Here is a 19,285-nt window from a genome sequence, read left to right on the forward strand (position 1 = left end):
AGGCCACTTATTTTTCAGACCTTCGCCTTCTCAACAAAAAAAAACGAAAATATTTTCAAAAAGTGAGGTATTCCGTCTCAGCTGAGTGAAGAAACTACCGTTTTGGCAACCTGGAATAAAGGTTTTAATCTGCCAAATGAGTTGCCGAGCCAGTGAAATAAGTGGATTTTTCACTTACATGCTTTCTTCCTTTGTGACCCACAACCCCTAATTTGGGGAGGACAAGCTGCCCAACGGTTCCTGACCTCATGAAACGTTGTGGGGCACCGCCCCCACGGCCGCAGAGTTGTGGGGGCAAGCTTCCCCCACTGCCCCCTCCCCCGGTTCCCACGCCTATGAATGAATCTATGAAATTATGTTGGTAGATTTCCGATTTCGATTCCTCCAGCTGGGGGGGGGGGGCTCAAATACATTACGAGCCCCCCCCCCAGCCGAAAAGCTGGGGGGGGGGGGCTCAGCCCCCGCTAGCCCCCCCGGTTCCCGCGCCACTGTGTAGGTATGTCGGCTCGCATTAGCCGCGCGTTTGCAGTCTTTTCGTGGTTTTAAGCGTTCAAATATGGGATATGATGTTGCTCCCATGCATTAGGGTGGGTGTCAAGGTCACCGGAAGGTCAGGTCAGGTCATTGACCTTTGATGACCTCGGTTCACTTTTCCAGTTTTACACGTTTCTAGGCCATTTTTGGAGCTGAATTCGAATTTAGCAACAATATGAACATTTACGAAGAAGTTTTGGCACCTTCGTAACATGTTACGAAGCTGTCAGAGGCGGTTGCCACCTACTACGAATACCCTTACTGGTTGACCTGACCTGACCTGAACCGACCTGGCCTAAATGCATGAGGACATCATCTGTGATCAAAACTAACATGATATTCGTGATCAGCACCCCGAAAAACCCCATAGCAGCCACGCTTTACGACTTTCTAACAGGTCCCGATTTTCCCGACTTTTGGGTCATTGACCTGACCTGGAAGGTCAACCGATGACCTAGTACCATAAAATTGGGTATCATCGGCTTCCTCTCGTCACGGGCAACACGCTCGTTTTTCCGCGAAGCTCTAGCTCGATCAGGGGCGAAACGGCAAGGGGGGGGGGGGTCCAACGGACCTCCCCCCCTTATACGTTCGCGGCTGGAAAAACACCAATACGGGCGAGGGTTAATATATAGAAAACGATCGGACGGATTTATGAACAGTTGAGCTGCTTAACCTGCGAGCCGCCTGGGGTGGTGTTAAGTGCTCCCACTTTTTTGCAGCACTGTAATTAAAAAATGACGCCGCAGGCCCGCCAAATTGGCTAGCTGTGGTAAATTGATTGGAGTTTATTATGCCAATGTTTACAAAAGACGATCGGGAAATTTTTTGAAACATCAAGCTTTCGTGACGTCATAATTTCGCATTTCCTACCAAAAATGGCATATGTTTGAAAAATCATATAAAATCGCAAAACAGACGTACCGACATGAGGTATTCCTTTAGGATTATGACATTCGTAATAATCCAGGTGCTGTTCACCTACAGGGGCACCGGGGAAGGTCATCCGTGGTCATATAAGGTAATCAATGTTTTTTTTGTATTAAATGAATCACGATATAATGACGCTTAAGACTTGTAAATCAGGGGTGCGGAGCCGGAGCCGGAGCTGGAGCTGGAGCCGTAAAACAATATAGCCCGGAGCCGGAGCCGGAGCCGGAGCCGTCTGAAATTTCCACGGCTCCGCATCCCTGTTGTAAATGGTACCGAACTCCCTGCCTGGCTATTACACGTCGATTGACAGGGTGGGGTGGGGTAAGTTGAACATATTTTTGCGTCTTCTCCGTCGTAACAACTTCCAGCTCAACCCTGGATGAAGAAAAACTGTTTCAGTAGTGCAAATGTCACTTGCTTTCACCGTGCAAGCCTCATTTTTGGACGAACCTTGAATAGCATAGCCACACTTCACCAAGTCACGGTGTGTTCAAATTGCCCCACCGTGAGGTAATTTGAACATATGTACAGCCTTTACGTGCCATAAAAACGATAATCTCGCCAGCACCGATGTTCTTTGATCCATAACCAATAGCTGGAAGAATTCTTGACACACCTTCATTTGAAAAATCAACACAACAAAAATAACAGCTCCAGAGTATCAATATTCTGTATTCTGTGTTCTGCATTTGCATTAACCGACTATAGGCCTTGCAGCCCATTTACAGTGGCAGTCAATTTAAACTAGGTAACACAACACAACACATGCACACTACGATGACAACATATTACATGTACGTTCCCTGAGAACAAGCAAACTCACGGATGTCCGATAAAACGGAGCACGATGATGCCAACGTGTCAGCGGTGGGTGTACAATGTACATATGTTGCAAGCGGGGTTGTATACCAATCAAGTCGATTGAATTGATTGATTTGTTTCAACACGTATTTTGAGTTGATTGGATTGAGTCGATTGACTTTTCGAGATGACTGGTTGACTGACTCGTTTGACTTTAGCGACTGGTTGACTGATTTGATTCCCGAAAATTAAAGTGACTCGTATGATTGAGTCGATTGAATGGAAAGTTCAAATAAGTTTTAGTTGACGAAAAATAATGACACCAATTGATGACATCAAAGATCACAAAACTACACTGAAAACTGTTTGTCATCACAACTGCAATATGCACTGAAAACAAATCGACACAGTGAGGGCATGTTCTGTACTGGTAACACATCAGTCATGTGTTAATCGCACCCAAAACACAATAAGGCTGAGTATTTTCACGCTTGGCGGGACCTTCGACACGTTTGATAACACATAAAACAGAATAATGACTCAATTTTATCGTGCCAAGCACGCTGGACGAATGTAATGCATCAGTGTATCGAAATCATGTGTTGTCGGATATGGTAGACGTGTACCCTTGCACAAATACACCGTGCCATCCACCAGTGAGCGACCTCTGAACCTTAGCTTCAGATGGGGATAAGAGAGGACGTTTTTCGAGCACCGACTTTTATGCTGGGTTTTTGTAAAAATTTGCCAAAGTGTTTTGAGAAAGGTCAAAATGCACAATACAGCCGAGGGAGTCGATACATGAAAAATTGTCTAGAGCAATATGCGCTGATTACATCAAGTGCAAGCTGAAGCATAGCTAATTAACGTCTGCTTGGAGGAAGAAACTCCTCCGTCTATATAGGATATACTTGAAAAATCGGTGGCTGCAAGTTTACGGGCTCAGCCCCGGCGACTCACTAGGGTGCCTGCCCAGACCAATGTCTCCCCCTAATTCCTATCATCCTTCCGGCTCTGCAATGGTCTTGTCGACCGAAAGGGCCTAACCCAACAAAACAAAACAAACAAAACAAACAGGCTGCAAGTTTATCCCGGCTGTCTGGACAACTGTATTGAACAGCAGTCCTCCAATTTGGGGCTTCGTCACTTGGTGTTCTGATTGAGCCGTCCCCGTGACGCGTTCACCCTTCGGCTCTGAAGTGGCCGACCGGGCGCAACTCCAGCTCGCGTATGGGTCGGTCGGCCGCCCGCGTGCTCAGCCCATGACCGCGCCCTGACCGTATGGGTCGGCCGGCCAGGTACTCAGCCCTGACCGCACCCGAGCGCCCGATTCCACTTGGGGCCCGGCTTTGGCAGTCAGCCTGTCTAGCCAAAGCCATAGTCCCTTAAACTGCGCCCCGGCAACAAACTACGTAATCACCACGTGTTTCCTTTTTTCACTTGCGATTTGTGTTAAATTTAGTAACATATTTACCTTGTATTCTGCAAATGTATTCACACAAGCCTTATGTGTTGAAGACACAATGATATTGTGTTTTAGGACACAACACGACTGGGTTAACACATTTGTAAATTGACACGTCTGCGACGGGTCAAAAAATGCATGATGCAGGGTACACAAGAAAGCCTAGTTAACACGCTCTGCCTGTGCGTTTTTAGTCGTTTTTTTGTGTCATTTTGTTTTCAGTGTGGGGTAGATGGCCAAATAAAGAACAGGGCCTAAACATGAACAGCCAACTTTGACTTTCAACTGCAATAACTGCTCCAATCCTGGTGATAGAACCTGGCGATGCACCTACCTACCTTTCTGCACTCAGCAGGAAACTTTTTTTTAATCCAGATGATAAAGTGCAAGGCCCTATACACTAATAAAGTGCCTAATTAATAATTCACATCTCCACATCTCCTCAGAAACAACCCACTGAACTCTATAAATATCTGAAACCCCTACAAAAATAACTGAAACGAAAGCGCCGTTTTCGTCTCGCTAATTACGTTTACGTAGGGGAGAGTGGGGCAAAGCGGCCACCCGGGGCAAAGCGGCCACCCATCGTTTTAGCCCTTCATAGCTGGCGTCAGTTCCAATTTATGGTTTCCAATTATACTTCTCTTCACGGTCGTTCGAATGAGCCAGACCGGGGTTTCAGGCCCATCACCATTGTTCTGTGAAACACGGAAAAGCATTTCTTGCCAGGTTACCAACTATGTTTACAATTTTTAAATGTTATGTTATTCCATAACCGTTTTGGAATTTTTATAAGCGTTCTTGTCCATGCATTGCATGGTTATCGTACATGTATTCTACCAATTTTAATGTTTTTTACCCCACTAATAGCTAAGCTGGAATATTTTTGTCTCGGACGGTATGCGCGGGGCAAAGTGGCCGGGGCAAAGTGGCCACCCCCCAATTGGCCATAAATTGCTTCCATCTGGATAAAAACATTATTTACATTGAAATGTGTCGTCATGCATTCATCTTGGCCACTTTTCAGTTGCATGAGTTGCCAAATAATGCAATTAAATGTTAATTTTCATGAAAATCCTTTCTTTGTTTACCTACAGGTGGAAGATGATAAAGTAAACATCCATCCTCGATTAACCTTGTCACCATCAAATACACTAGTCGTACACGAGGCAACTATTTTGTTTCTCATATCGGGACTTGAGAAGACGCCGGTGGCCGCTTTGCCCCAGGGTATGGGGCAAAGTGGCCAATATGCATAGGTTTAAAGTTTTGTCAATATCTTTCATATGTGAACGCCTTTGGAAATAAAACGCAATTGAAATAAAAGGCAACTTACTAGGGATCACAATGGTATAGAAAGAATCTTTCCAAGTTTAAAAATCAAACGTTGCATCGTGAGAAGCGTTAGGGTGGCCGCTTTGCCCCACTCTCCCCTACCTAATTAATAGCTAATTTGCTGCATTGTTTAATTTGCAGCAGAACGGTTGTTGATCCTTTTCTCCTGAGAGCCTAAGCATAACATATTTATTACCGAATATTATTAAGTGGTTTTATTTCAAATGAAATAATTATTAAAACGAAATTGGTGTTGTACAACCGATTTATTTTATGATGATCTACCATACTACATGATAACCAATGACGTCATCTTACCAAAAGCTTAGCATACTTATTGGCAAAACGTTTTCTTTGTTTCGCAGTGTCGCGCCGTGCCGTTTTCGCGTTTTAATTTTCCTTGTTCCTACATATACCCTGGTTCCTACTTCCTTTGTCCTTAACTTATCCTGTGGTTCCAGAGTCCCTGTCCTCCCCATTTCCTTTTAAATATATTTTTTAATCCTCATTCCTATCCCCCAGTCCTAACAGTTTCAAATTGTATTGCAATAAAATGTTTTGAATTCTTCACATATAACCTATCTACCTTCGTTGGTACTGTTGGTAGCCAGTGACACATCTAGGCAGGTAAGTAGGTACCTACCTGCTTTCCTGCTGTCTTCATAAAGCATACCTAATGAAGTTGTCAAATTTGTAGCACATTTTCAACACTTTCATATAATGTCAGTGTGGCATGAAACCTAGCTAGGTTCATTATGTTCAGTAGGGTGTCCCAAATTTCACGAAGTTTTCCAATTCACTTAGGATACACCGGGATCCCGTTCCTTGGTTCATTTGAACCTCACACGCCAATTTATAGAGTAAACTACCGGTAAACAAGGTTGCCGCTAGTGCTCTGAAGTTTTATTTGCATTTTGGTGTTATATGATAATGCAGCGTTGTAGTCTCCGAAAGCAAAATGGGACATCTGTGTAAGCAACGTAGCAATGTTACCTTCTCCGATGCTCAGTGATGCTCAGATCTCACGCACATTGCACACTGATGAAGATCCGGGTATATGCACGCATACACAGGTGTGTAACTGTGTGTGTGCGTGCCCGTATGCGTCCATATGTGTGTATGTGTGTGTGTGCGCGCGCGACTGCGTGCGTGCCTACCGGAGAGAAGGCAATGCCCGCTTTAATCTGGGTGTGAGTGATTTCATGCGCCGATGATTTTGTTCAGGAGTAAGTGATCAAATACAGGTCTCAGGTTGGTAGGTACTTCAAATGTCTCGCTTCAGATCGAACCGTCTGCGGCAATGGCACACCACATAGACGCAGATTGAACGGAATCAAATTTATATTGAAGCGGTGGGTATTAAGTTCACCGTACCCTGCTCTGAGACCGTCTACGCGTAACATCATTGTATCCTGCTCCGAGATCCGCATAAACAAACATCATACCTTGCTCTGAAAACTGTCTAAAACATCGTACTCTTCTCTGAGATCCGTCTTAAACATCGTACCCTGTTCTGAGATCCGTCTTAAACGTCGTACACTGCTCTGCAATCCATGTAAAACATCCTACGCTGTTCTAAGGTCCATCTACACTCTAGTCTACAGTCTACACGTAACCTCATCGCACCTTGCTGTAATATCTGTCTAACCACTACAGACCAATGTAGTCCTTCGTGTGACCGTAAAGCGACCTGTGCCATGCCACCACCTGGGCCAGCGCCTGCAGCTGGTCCTCATCTGCCGTTCTGTCCATCGACTCCTGTGCGAGCTTCACTCCGCGATCCGCTCCATTATTCACAACTGCCAGACTGTTGATGTATTTGTGAACTGCGTTGTAACCTGAGATACTTTTGCATTTTTGATAGGCTCTTGCAACCATTCGAGGGCGCACTCATCCAAAATCTTGATGAGTGCCCCCTTGAATGGTTGCACCCCGCTATGAGAATCTTAGTCACTCATCCAGAATCTGGACGATTGCGCCCTCGAATGGTTGCAAGAGCCTGTCAAAAAATGGGAAAATATCTCAGGTTACAAAGCAGTTCACAAATACGTCAATTCTTTTCCATTATTCACAACAGTCTGGCAGTTGTAAATGATGGAGCGGATGGCGGAGTGAAGCTGGCACAGGAGTTGATGGACAGAACGGAAGATGAGGACCAGCCGCAGGCGCTGGCCCAGGTGGTGGCGTGGCACAGGTCGTTTTGCGGTCACACGAAGGACTACATGGGTCAGTGGTAGACAGATATTATAACAGGGTGTGATGACGTTACGTGTAGACTGTATAGTGCAGATGGATCGTAGAGCAGCGTAGGACGTTTTAGATGGATCTCAGAGCAGTGTGCGATGTTTAAGACGGATCTCAGAACAGGGTACGATGTTTTAGACGGATCTCAGAGCAGGGTACGATGTTTTAGATGGATCTCATAGCCGGGTACGATACTGTTGACGGATCTCAGAGCAGTGTACGATGTTAAAGACGGATCTCAGAACAGGGTGCGATGTTTTAGACGGATCTCAGAGCAGGGTACGATGTTTTAGACAGTTTTCAGAGCAGGGTATGATGTTTGTTTATACAAATCTCGGAGCAGGATACAGTGATGTTACGCGTAGACGGTCTCAGAGCAGGGTACGGCGAAGGTAATACCCATAGCTTCAATATCAATTTGATTCCGTTCAATCTGCGTCTATGTGGTGTGCCATTGCCGCAGACGGTTCGATCTGAAGCGAGACATTTGAAGCACCAACCTGAGACCTGTATTTGATCACTTACTCCTGAACAAAATCATCGGCACATGAAATCAATCACACCAAGATTAAAACGGGCATTGCCTTCTCTCCGGTAGGCACGCACGCAGTCGCGCGCGCGCACACACACACACACACACACACACATACACACACATACGGACGCATACGGGTACGCACACACACAGTTACACACCTGTGTATGCGTGCATATACCCGGATCTTCATCAGTGTGCAATGTGCGTGAGATCTGAGCATCACTGAGCATCGGAGAAGGTAACATTGCTACGTTGCTTACACAGATGTCCCATTTTGCTTTCGGAGACTACAACGCTGCATTATCATATAACACCAAAATACAAATAAAACTTCAGAGCACTAGCGGCAACCTTGTTTACCGGTAGTTTACTCTATAAATTGGTGTGTGAGGTTCAAATGAACCAAGGAACGGGATCCCGGTGTATCCTAAGTGAATTGGAAAACTTCGTGAAATTTGGGACACCCTAATGTTCAGGGTTCATTTCAGAAGAGCTCCGCATAACTCACATAAGAGACAGACAGGGGCTTTACATGGGGTAGATGGCCTGATGACTTAGCTGGAATATGGCCAAAATTAAATTGACAACTTTTAGGTGAAAGTTGGTGTTTTGGGTTAAGGGGCGAGTCAACTACTGGGTTATTTTGCACCCATTAAATGAAACTTCTGCTCCAATTCTACACATTGAACCTCAATATCATGATCCACCTGTCCATCACTAGGTATCCTTCCTTATTACATAGAAACTTTGAAAGGCATGGCAATTTATAATTTCAAATGACAATATTTTATGTTTCTTCTGTAGGTAGGTGGGTAGGTAGGTAGGTACACCAGACTGCTATGGACACTTTTCCAAGTTGGTGGGGCAAAAAACCTAATGTATGTCTTGGTTTGAGTCGTTTGATTGAGTTGATTGATTCCTTTCATTGTCGCGTTTGAGTCGATTGAATCAATTCCCGAAAACTGCTCTGACTTGATTGATTTGATTGGTTTCCCAAATTTGTCGTGATTGAATTGATTGCTATTGATTGAGTCGTATACAACCCTGGTTGCAAGAAGCGGTTACATCTAGCACAGGGATACGTACGTACAGTGAACCCTGACTTCACAGTGTTTACGCGACCAAACGGTATGTGGAACAGCCCTGTCTGTCGAAAGCGTCTGTTGGGGACTGCTAGTCCGAAGACTGCCATCATGTAAGGGCAGTTAATCCTATTGCGATACACATTGACTAGAAATGAAAGATCAGTCTGTAGAAAGTGGGACTTAATCGAGCACAGACCAAAGCGCTTCAGGAGACACACGTAATCAAGACTGGAGCCGTCTCCGTCGGAGTTCGATGCTAGCCACATCAAAAAACCATGCTGCATTCGCTCGAGCCGCACAAGGTGGGTCTTTGCTGCGCCGCTCCAGACAACGCTGCCGTACTCAGCAATTGAGCGGACGTGAGTTTGTAGGCGCCAAGCAGCGCAGTTCGATTGAATTTGACCCGCCGGGGATATCTGCACGCTGCACACTGGCCAGTTGACAGAAGTCGTCTGTCTTCAATTCACAGAACAGAACGTCTATCATTTCCGTTCGATAAAAACTCTCCCAACCATACTTCATCAGTTATAGTGGTGCCAATCGGAACCTGGACATTCGGAGTTCCGATTTTGTACAATGTCCAATTCGGAATTGGTTGGACAAAGGTAGCAGACTGGACAACATTAGACGATGGCTCGCTACACTTCAGCATTTTTATAAAGTAATCGTGCATAGCATTGATTGGCGAATGGAAAGCTTAGTTAATCTTTCAATATAATGAACACTTTTCGGCTGGCAAAATTACACTATAAGGAATCTAAAGGACAATTTTGAGTGTTGGTTCCTGCGTAATTTTTGGACATATTTGGACAAATGGTTGACTTGAACATTTTTGGACGGAACATCAACGAAAATGCGGATATTTGACATAAATTTTCTAAAACTACCATCACTTATCTACTACTGCTTTGGATCGAAGATATCGGCACAATAAAAACTAGGAGCGTTGTTTTTTCGAAACTATCCCTGTCTTCATTTAAATTCTCTTACTATGTTCAAATTAAACCCCCTGCTAAAAGTTATTTAGCCATATTTGAAAACAGGTTTCAAAAGCAAATTAGTTGGATTGCATGTACTTATTAGTTCATTGTACCTACTACAAAAGCCGTTGCGTATTAGGCGCTAGCAATGTAAATTTTGCTCTGCAATGAAGCTGCAATGACGTATTGTTGGGCGTTTTCACTTAAGAAATTGATTTTTTTTACAGTGTGCGCAATCTTCATTCCCTGAAATTTAACCCGCGCACCGACCCAACTTAGAACCGACAGGGTCATCCGCCCCGGATGACCCCCCACCCCCCCCCCCACCCCCTGAGATCTCGAGAACGAAGCAAGATAGCGTCAAGCGGTAAACGACATGGGGTACGCACGGACAAGGTCTACAATTTTTAAAAGGTCACTTTCAGGTCAGTTCAAAGATGACGTCATAGGGGTCAAAAAAGTCAAAATGGCGGCGCTAGATATGGAGAGTTTTTCTCGACTAACTTTCGAATTGGTCAAGCTAGGAACAAACTAAGGGCGCCATCGTGATCAGAGGCCTCTTGCACCAAAATCCTCTTGCACCAATGCTTGGATTATTTTGCATCGTATACCCAGTCCAAGTCTCAAATGTAACAATTAATGTGCAAAATTTAGCAAGCACATGTAGGATTATGTATTGGGCTATTGCAAACAAATTTACCAGCGTTAGATTAGCTTATTCTGAAACCGGTTTTTCGATTTTACCTAGCTAGGTAGTTTGGTGCAAGAGGCCTCATCTCGTCAATCCGCATCGAACCATAGATATGTTGCGCTCGAAAGGTCAAGGTTAAAGACTGACCTCAGGTCACGTGACCTCGAGGTCATCATGTTTATCATTCGATGCGCCTTGACGAGCTGAACACAATGAGACCATCCGAGCGTCTGTATCTTGTTCCTGTGTGTAAGGAGTTATTGGCAAAAAACCTTTGGTGATATTTGATGACGTCACATGACCTTACAGCTGCCCAAAGGCCTCAAGGTAGTGAAGGTTGATCATATATGAAGTCATGTATGGTATATTGGGCCATTCTGACGCGCCCCAAGCATAGCTTAAATCTACAGGTTCGATATGGCGAAATTTCATTGCCTTCTTTAATCTCTATCAGACAAAGTTTTAGCAGTAAGAAAGCGTGTAATTCCTAAAAAAAAATGTCGCAGATATAGTTATCTTTATCTCACGTCCGGAACACCCCACTCAAGGGACCAGAAAAGGGAATACAAACGGATTCCTGCGAGTTCTGCAAAATGGCTATCAAGGATTCTTTGAAAAGTCGAGCATTTCACAAATAAGAGGGGTGGGCGTTTTACCCGCCCTGGGCGCTTTGCCCCACTCTACGGGCTATATTTGCACATACACTGGCCGTTTTCGCTTAGGGACGAAAAAATGCCTTCTGAATGCACCATCAAAACCTCCGATAGTCCTTCATGCTGAACAGTTGCTTAATTGGCGCCTCCAGTCTCCACCCTCCCTGTCCCGCGGGCAGGCTGCTGTACTGACGCCTCCACACTCCCTGTCCCGCGGGCAGGCTGCTGTACTGACGCTTCCACACTCCCTGTCCCGCGGGCAGGCTGCTGTACTGACGCCTCCACACTCCCTGTTCCGCGGGCAGGCTGCTGTACTGACGCCTCCACACTCCCTGTCCCGCGGGCAGACTGCTGTACTGACGCCTCCACACTCCCTGTCCCGCGGGCAGGCTGCTGTACTGACGCCTCCACACTCCCTGTCCCGCGGGCAGGCTGCTGTACTGACGCCTCCACACTCCCTGTCCCGCGGGCAGGCTGCTGTACTGACGCTGCACCCTCCCTGTCCCGCGGGCAAGCTGATGTACTGACGCTCCACCCTCCCTGTCCCGCGGGCAGGCTGCTGCACTGACGCCTCCACCCTCCCTGTCCCGCGGGCAGGCTGCTGTACTGACGCTCCACCCTCCCTGTCCCGCGGGCAGGCTGCTGTACTGACCCCTCCACCCTCCCTGACCCGCAGGAAAACCCTGACCCTGGAGATCGAGCAGCTGAATGGCCGCCTGGCTGATGCCGAGGCGCGTCTCAAGGCTGAGGTCCTTCGTATTAAAAAGAAAATGCAAATCACCATCACAGAGCTGGAGATGTCGCTCGACGTCGCCAACAAAAACAACATCGAGCTTCAGAAGCAGATCAAGAAACTGTCTCTGCAGGTGAGCGCCCCACGACGGCGACAGAAGCCGAACCGTCGCCTTACTCGGTTCATTGGAATAGGGCTATGTCGTAATAGTAGGATAATGTAGTAGGGCTACTGGCCGCCTTCTTTGGATCGACTTGGCTCATTACCAAAAATTGTTGATATTTTCACGGTTTCGCTGGATGGCCAGCACACCAGAGCGAGGTCCACCCAGCCATGCCACCCCCCACATTCCACAATCACTGCTGATCAGCCGGCGCGGGAGCTGACGGACCGGTCGGTCAGCACTGATGACGTCGTGTCCGGCAGCTGACGGAGCTGCAGGCGCACTACGACGACGTGCAGCGCCAGTTGCAGGCCACCCTGGACCAGTACGGCATCGCGCAGCGGCGCATCCAGGCGCTCTCCGCCGAGAACGAGGAGCTGCGCGGCAACCTGGACCAGGTGGGAGTCCTCACCAGCCAGCCCGGACAGCCGCCAGGCGTCCAAATGGCACAGTGGCATCCGCACCTTATTTTTCGTTTATGTTATTGCCTGTTTTAACTGACAGTCTGCTCAACGCATGCCCTTGCAGTTAAAAGTCCTAAATGGTGACTGAGTGGGCCATGTTTGGTGGCACTGTCGGCGAGTGGACGCACTTGGTTTCGGTCCTGTCCTCACCGAGCGTGTTTGTGTGCCTCCGACAGGCTCAGCGCCAGAAGCGCGCCGCAGAGGACCAGGCGGAGGAGTTCCGCGTGCGCATCAACGAGCTGCAGACCATCAACGTCAACCTGACCAGCGTTAAGAGCAAGCTGGAGCAGGAGCTGGGCAACCTCACCGCTGACTACGACGAGGTCACCAAAGAGCTCAAGGTCTGTGGTCTGTGGTCGGTGGGAGGTGCGGCGGCGCGCCGACACCTGGCAGAAAGATGCCGCCCGCCAGGCACCGAGATGGAGAGCCGACAGGCCCGATTCCATGGGTGGTTCAGAGACAATGGCTAGGATGCGTCTGCTCCTACACAGATCGTTTGTTGTTCAAGAATATTGCACTACATGTAGAAAGCTCGAAAAGATGCCTAGTTAAATGGAATGACTAACCTTCGCCCGGGTAATGGGGAAGGGGTCGTTTTCGGCCAAACTTACCTTTTTTTGCGCGTGCAATGAAAACCACGGTAACTTGGCATATTAGTGACCATGCCTTTAGAAGACTTTGTGATTCTGTCATTCCTACTGTTTAGATTCTAGAAGTTTAAAACTCGGGCTATTGCATGAAGGAATCAGTACCAACAAGGTTTATATCTCGGAACTTTGATATCGGTGACCTAAGGTCATGTCAATTATGTGATCTCTCGGTTATAAGTCAATGGGAGTGAAGTGAAATGATCTTTTGAACAAAAACACTCAAATACCGGGGTACAGGTGAACATGACACACTGAATCGGCATATACACCTGTGATCCCTTTTATGCCTCTGAGGTCATCTCAGGTAAGTAACTTAAGCTACAATCATGCTAGAGCAATAACAACATCACGGATGCGTTCAGCTTAACGATACGAATCGACTGACAAGAAAAAAAAACATTTATCACTTTGACCTGGGTCAATTTTTTCAAGTCGATCTTATCAGGTCAACTTATACTATCGAACTATCGGACGCGTCTCAACGAGAGAAACGCGGTACCGGCTAAATCATTTTGAAACAGGCTTGGTGACAAAAGTTATTACGGAAAAAGGTTTTCCACACAAAAAACAAGTTTTGAGTTCTTGCCCTCTGCAGGCTTAATCTGAAAACATTATTTGGAAAGTGCTTTGAAATAGCTATCGAATGCGCTTTAGCGGCGCTGTAGCTCTATTGGTTCCCGAATTATCCGCCGATTTGTGAAAAGGTGTCGAAATCGGGAACTAAAATTTGTGATGGTTTTACGTTTGGTGATCTCCTGATCGAAAAATGACCGAAATGAGTCTAAAAGATATTAGAAAGAGCTATCTATTGCTTTTTCACGTCTTCCAAGCTTTCTTACTTTCTGATATAACCTGGTGTGGCCAAAAAGGCTCCCCCCAACACCATGGCGAAGCTGGCTGAGAGGAGGGCGCGATCCTGCGCCCGCTGGGGGTCCTGGATTTCCACGCCCTGCTAGGGGGTGTTTGAACACCCCCTCTAACTCGGCTTCTGGGCCACGTAGCGACTCGCGGCAAGCGGTATTCGAAAGAACGTTGAAAAAATGATGAAAACACTGAGGTATTCTTTAGGTCAAGTCAAAGGTCAGGTCACCAGAGGTCATCAAAGGTAAAATGTTGCCCATTACGACCTTTTTAGAAACAGCGGCACATATCTCGGAAACCAATAGAGCTACAGCGCCGCAGAACAGCAGGTTTTCGATAGCCCCTGTAACCCTCTTTCTGAAGTATGCCCTCAGCTTTGTCCTCAGGTCAACGGTGTAGCCTCCAGGACCACAGGACAAAAACTAGAAAAAGCCGGTTTTACGAAAGTATTTTTCTTTAATAACTTCTGGCTCAAGAGAGTCAGGACATTACTTTTGCCGGCATCGTGTTCTTCTCGTCGAGACGCGTCGAATGAACTGTTAGGTAACCTTTAAAGGTCAACTTGAAAAGTTGACCTCAGGCAAAGGTCATGACGAAGGTTAGATCAGAAAGGATTAGGAAAGGTCATGTTGCATATCAGTTGATTCGTATCGTCGAGCCGAACACGGTTAAGGTATTTTCATCGCTCTAGCAAGCGTCTAGCAGAAGTTTTTTTTTGCGAAAAAAAACTTTAATACACCTTTTGTGACCTGGGATGACCTCAGGGTTATATCGAGGAGACACGGATGCCATTTAATTGACCTGACCTTAGGTAACCGATATCAAAATTCCTAGATACAAATTTTGTACTTATTGCTGCTCTTATCAATTGCTGAAAGTTTCAGAGCCATTGGTCACTCGGTGTAGGCATTGAAACTTTTTAGGAGGTAAGGTCGCTTGACATGACCTGGTGACCTGACCTTGAGTGACCTTGGCCTGAAATTTTTCACAGCATGTACGGAAAAGATGTATGATGAGGTGTGACAAAAACGGTGGCGTTAGATATTCGCCAAAAATCGCAAGGGCTGTGTTCAAATACCCCTCCCCCCGCAAGGCGCGGCCTAAGCAGCCGCCAATTTGTGCCACAACTTTATTGGCAATTGACAACAATTATTGAGGACAATTAATTGGTCCACCGAAAATTTCACGTCGTTTTCAAAGGCTTTGACCTGGGTTCACTACTTTCAGATGGCTGACGACAGGTGTATGAAGGTTCAGAGCGAGCTGAAACACACCACCGACATCCTCAACGAGGAGCAGGTGCGCATCGTCAAGATCGAGACCATCAAGAAGTCGCTGGAGGTGGAGGTGAAGAACCTCACCATCCGGCTGGAGGAGGTGGAGGCCAGCGCCATCGCCGGCGGCCGGCGCGTCATCAGCAAACTCGAGGCCAGGGTGAGTCGAGTCGGCACTGCAGCCAGGGTGAGTCGGCAGCAGCCAGGGTGAGTCGGCACTGCAGCCAGGGTGAGTCGACAGCAGTCAGGGTGAGTCGGCAGCAGCCAGGGTGAGTCGGCAGCAGCCAGGGTGAGTCGGCAGCAGCCAGGGTAGGTCGGCACTGCAGCCAGGGTGAGTCGGCAGCAGTCAGGGTGAGTCGGCAGCAGCCAGGGTGAGTCGGCAGCAGCCAGGGTGGGTCGGTAGTGGCCGGGAGGGCCCGGGTGGGGGAGCGGCGCAGTGCATGGATCCAATCCACGTTTTCACCGGACTACATGTTTGCACGTAGCAGGTCTAGACATGTATGAACCCCGGTGGGGGTCACAGGCTCTGGTGAGCCAGCCTTTGCCACTGTTAGTAGCAAACAAAACGGTACTCGCAAGCTCTTAGCTTGAAGCTTACATTTTTGTCTAAGCCTGCCTGCTTGATCTGCCTGCTTGATCTTAGTAAATGTTTCGATGTCATAGACCATTCTAAGCTTCTTCAAAAACTTCAGTTACACGGTGTGGGCACTGCGTGGTTTGAAGCGTACCTGCAGAACCACACACAGAGCGTCAGCTTCACTGATGTCTCTGGTAACAGGCAGACATCAACCGCGCTTCCGAATAACATGGACGTTTTTCAAGGTTCGGCACTAGGTACCCTCTTATACACCGTCTTTTCAAACGACCTCGGCCTGTTCGTGCCGGATGCGACCGTTGTCCAGTACGCGGACGACACCCAGGTCATGGTCTGCGGCAACAGGACAGCCCTGTCAGATCTGACTGAGCGCATGGAACAGGCCCTTTCCTCTCTCGACCTCTGGGGTTCCGCGCAAATTCTCTCAAGGTGAACCCCGACAAAACTCAGTTAATAGTTTTTGGCAGCAGACAAAATCTGCGGAACATCACACCTTTCGGCGTCAAATTCCGCGAGCGTACAATTCAGCCCGTCTTAGAAGTTAAAAATCTAGGGGTGGTCTTTGATCGCCACCTGTCCTGAGACGCCCATGTGCAAGAGATTACGCGCAAATGCTTCGGGATCCTCATTGGCCTGTCGCACATCCGTCACTATCTTCCGGTTGAGGTCCTCCCCACCATCGTAGCCGCCCTGGTGCTCTCCCGCGTCCGCTACTGCCTGCCTGTGTACGGCAACGGCAGCCGAAAGAATCTAGACAAGATTCAAAAAGTGATTAACTTTGCTGCGCGTGTCGTATCAGGTCGAGGGAAGTTCAGCCGTTCAGCGGACGTCAGGGCGGTACTGGGGTGGCTCGATGCGGAGGACCTATTCAAATTTCATACGCTCGCATTACTCCACAAAATTTGCATGTATCACACACCTCGCTTTCATCCTCAATCCACACAAACCGTGAGGCACGAGAACGGAGCACTCGACATGATGATGACCTGCGTCTGCCACGTGTACGGACGGAGACTGGGAGGCGCTGGTTTTTGTACCGTGGACCGATACTGTACAATGCCCTCCCAGTGGAAATGCGTACGATGACAGTCGCCAATTTTAATCACGCTCTCAAGCGGGTTATCAGCACGAAGGAAACATAGGAATGCGTGTTTTACTGCTAGTTAATTTCTGTCGTCATCATCATTGTCTTAGTTTAGTTTTTATGCCCGTTTTACATAGTTTATGTGCATATGGAAAGTGTGAATGTCTTTTTATATCACTGCATTTCACAACTTGACTGATGGCAAGGAATAGCCACTATGAGTGGATTTGCCTGAATAAATTAGTATTGGTATTGGTATTGGTAGTGCCCTGGCGCGAAACCCGCCTGTCACCCGCGGGCCTGGTGCGAGCGGCGTCTGACCTGCTGCTGCGGGCCTGGTGCGAGCGGCGTCTGACCTGCTGCTGCGGGCCTGGTGCGAGCGGCGTCTGACCTGCTGCTGCTGCTGGTCTGTCGGCAGCTGCGCGATTTGGAGCTGGAGTTTGATAACGAGAAGCGTCGCCACGCCGAGACGCTCAGCCTGCTGCGCAAGAAGGAGCGCAACGTCAAGGAGCTGATGGTCCAGATGGAGGAGGACCAGGCCAACATCGCGCTCCTCAAGGAGTCGCTGGACAAGAGCTCGCAGAAGGTGAGCCAGCCGGCGCCGGCCCAGGTGACCAAGCCGACCAGTCCAAGGCTGTTACCACGTGTCGGAAAATCTTTTTTTTTACAGAGTTAAGTGTTTGAGGAAAATTGTCATGATGAAAATAAGCATGTTTTAGTGACCAAATCCTCAACTGAATCGGAATAAAATGACTAAATAGCAAAATTCGGGTATATTCGAACACGGATCTTTGTCAATCACGAATCTTTGTTTTTGATCACAGAACTTTGTATATTTGATAGGATCTTTGGTTGACAAAGATCCGTGATCGAATGTACCCGAATTTTGCTATTTAGTCATTTTATTCAGATTCAATTGAGGATTCAGTCACTAAAACACGCTTGTGTCGGAAAACCGTTAGTCCAGGAGCAATGATCTTATGACGAATATAATAAAAAGGTGACTAAATCATGTTACGCAGAAATGTTGCCTGATCATTTTCTGCGGAAATATCATTAACTAGGCCAGTACTCTCTTTGATAAGTTAAATAACATCGATCGTGCAGCAGGTTCGAGGCAGGCCCGTACCAGTTCGATGTGCTATCGGGATCGATTGTCACGGCATTCCGTCTGCTCGTCCGGCGGTGTCGACCGCACCGGGAGCCCTCTGACTGACTCTGCGCGCGCTCCGTCCGCCAGGTGAACCTGTACAAGCGGCAGCTGGCCGACCAGGAGGCCACCTCTGCACAAAACATCAACCGCGTGCGGCGCTTCCAGCGCGAGCTGGAGGCGGCCGAGGCGCGCGCAGAGACCGCCGAGGGCAACATGAACATGATCCGCACCAAGCACCGCAGCTTCGTCACGCAGTCGGCCGTTCCGGGCGGCTCCATCACTGTCGTCCAAGAGTCGCGGCATTTCACAGAAGAGTAGGGGGGACGGGACCGGACGGGCGGCGCCGCCGCCGCGAGGCTGGGCGCAGCGGCGGCGCCGTCACCGATCGCGCGCGCGCGCTCCTTCTCTCTATCTCCAACTCTGATCGTTTCTGGCGCCGTTTCTTCTCCGCTGTCGCTGCCTCCACTCAGCTCGGACGCCCTGTACAGTACCGAGCCGGCGGTGTACACTGTACAGTACCGAGCCGGCGGCCACGGGCATCGGCGGACGGCTCGAGCCGCTAGACGGCCAGTCATTTGTCACACGTACGAGATGGGTCGTAATAAAACGAAAACAAGCCAAGCCGTGTTATTCATGCCAACGAAACGTTTTCATAATCTATTATTCCACCTATCGTCTTTAAGGTTAGATGAGTTCGGTGGGTTAGAGGTCAGCGCAGAATTTTGTGCGCTGTGGTTGCAAATTTGATTTGGAATGGGGGAGGGGGCAAAGTCCATGATGGGCTGATGGAATATGTTCGAATAAATGTTAGCGATCATACCCATTTCCGTGGGAGAATTGTTCATCTTTACACACTTGGTTAACCCGCGACCGCCTGGGGGGGGGGGGGGGGTCGGATCCGACCCCCCCCCTCCGTTTTTCTTGAATAACTCATGAACCACTTTCGCTATCTACTTGAAACTTGGCATACCTTTTCCCCATCAATTTGACGTCTCCTGTGCAATTTTTAAGAAAAATTTTCCAAATTTTTTGAGATATATCGATTTTAG

General features: G+C 47.9%; 1 protein-coding gene across 1 annotated transcript in view; it reads left to right on the forward strand.

Annotated features, from left to right (window-relative positions):
• Nucleotides 1–18,857, forward strand: part of LOC122374923 (paramyosin, long form-like) — a 55,945-nt gene extending 37,088 nt beyond the window's left edge. The window contains exons 12-17 of the mRNA XM_043354026.1: nt 11,936–12,125; nt 12,419–12,553; nt 12,796–12,960; nt 15,358–15,564; nt 17,502–17,669; nt 18,324–18,857. Coding sequence (XP_043209961.1) covers nt 11,936–12,125; nt 12,419–12,553; nt 12,796–12,960; nt 15,358–15,564; nt 17,502–17,669; nt 18,324–18,554 — 1,096 coding nt within the window. The 3' untranslated portion in view covers nt 18,555–18,857. The remainder of the gene's footprint in view (nt 1–11,935; nt 12,126–12,418; nt 12,554–12,795; nt 12,961–15,357; nt 15,565–17,501; nt 17,670–18,323) is intronic.
• Nucleotides 18,858–19,285: the final 428 nt, after the last annotated feature.

The sequence above is a fragment of the Amphibalanus amphitrite genome, unplaced genomic scaffold, assembly GCF_019059575.1.
Source record: "Amphibalanus amphitrite isolate SeventyFive unplaced genomic scaffold, NRLGWU_Aamphi_draft 000004F_arrow, whole genome shotgun sequence".
Lineage (NCBI taxonomy): Eukaryota > Metazoa > Arthropoda > Thecostraca > Balanomorpha > Balanidae > Amphibalanus > Amphibalanus amphitrite.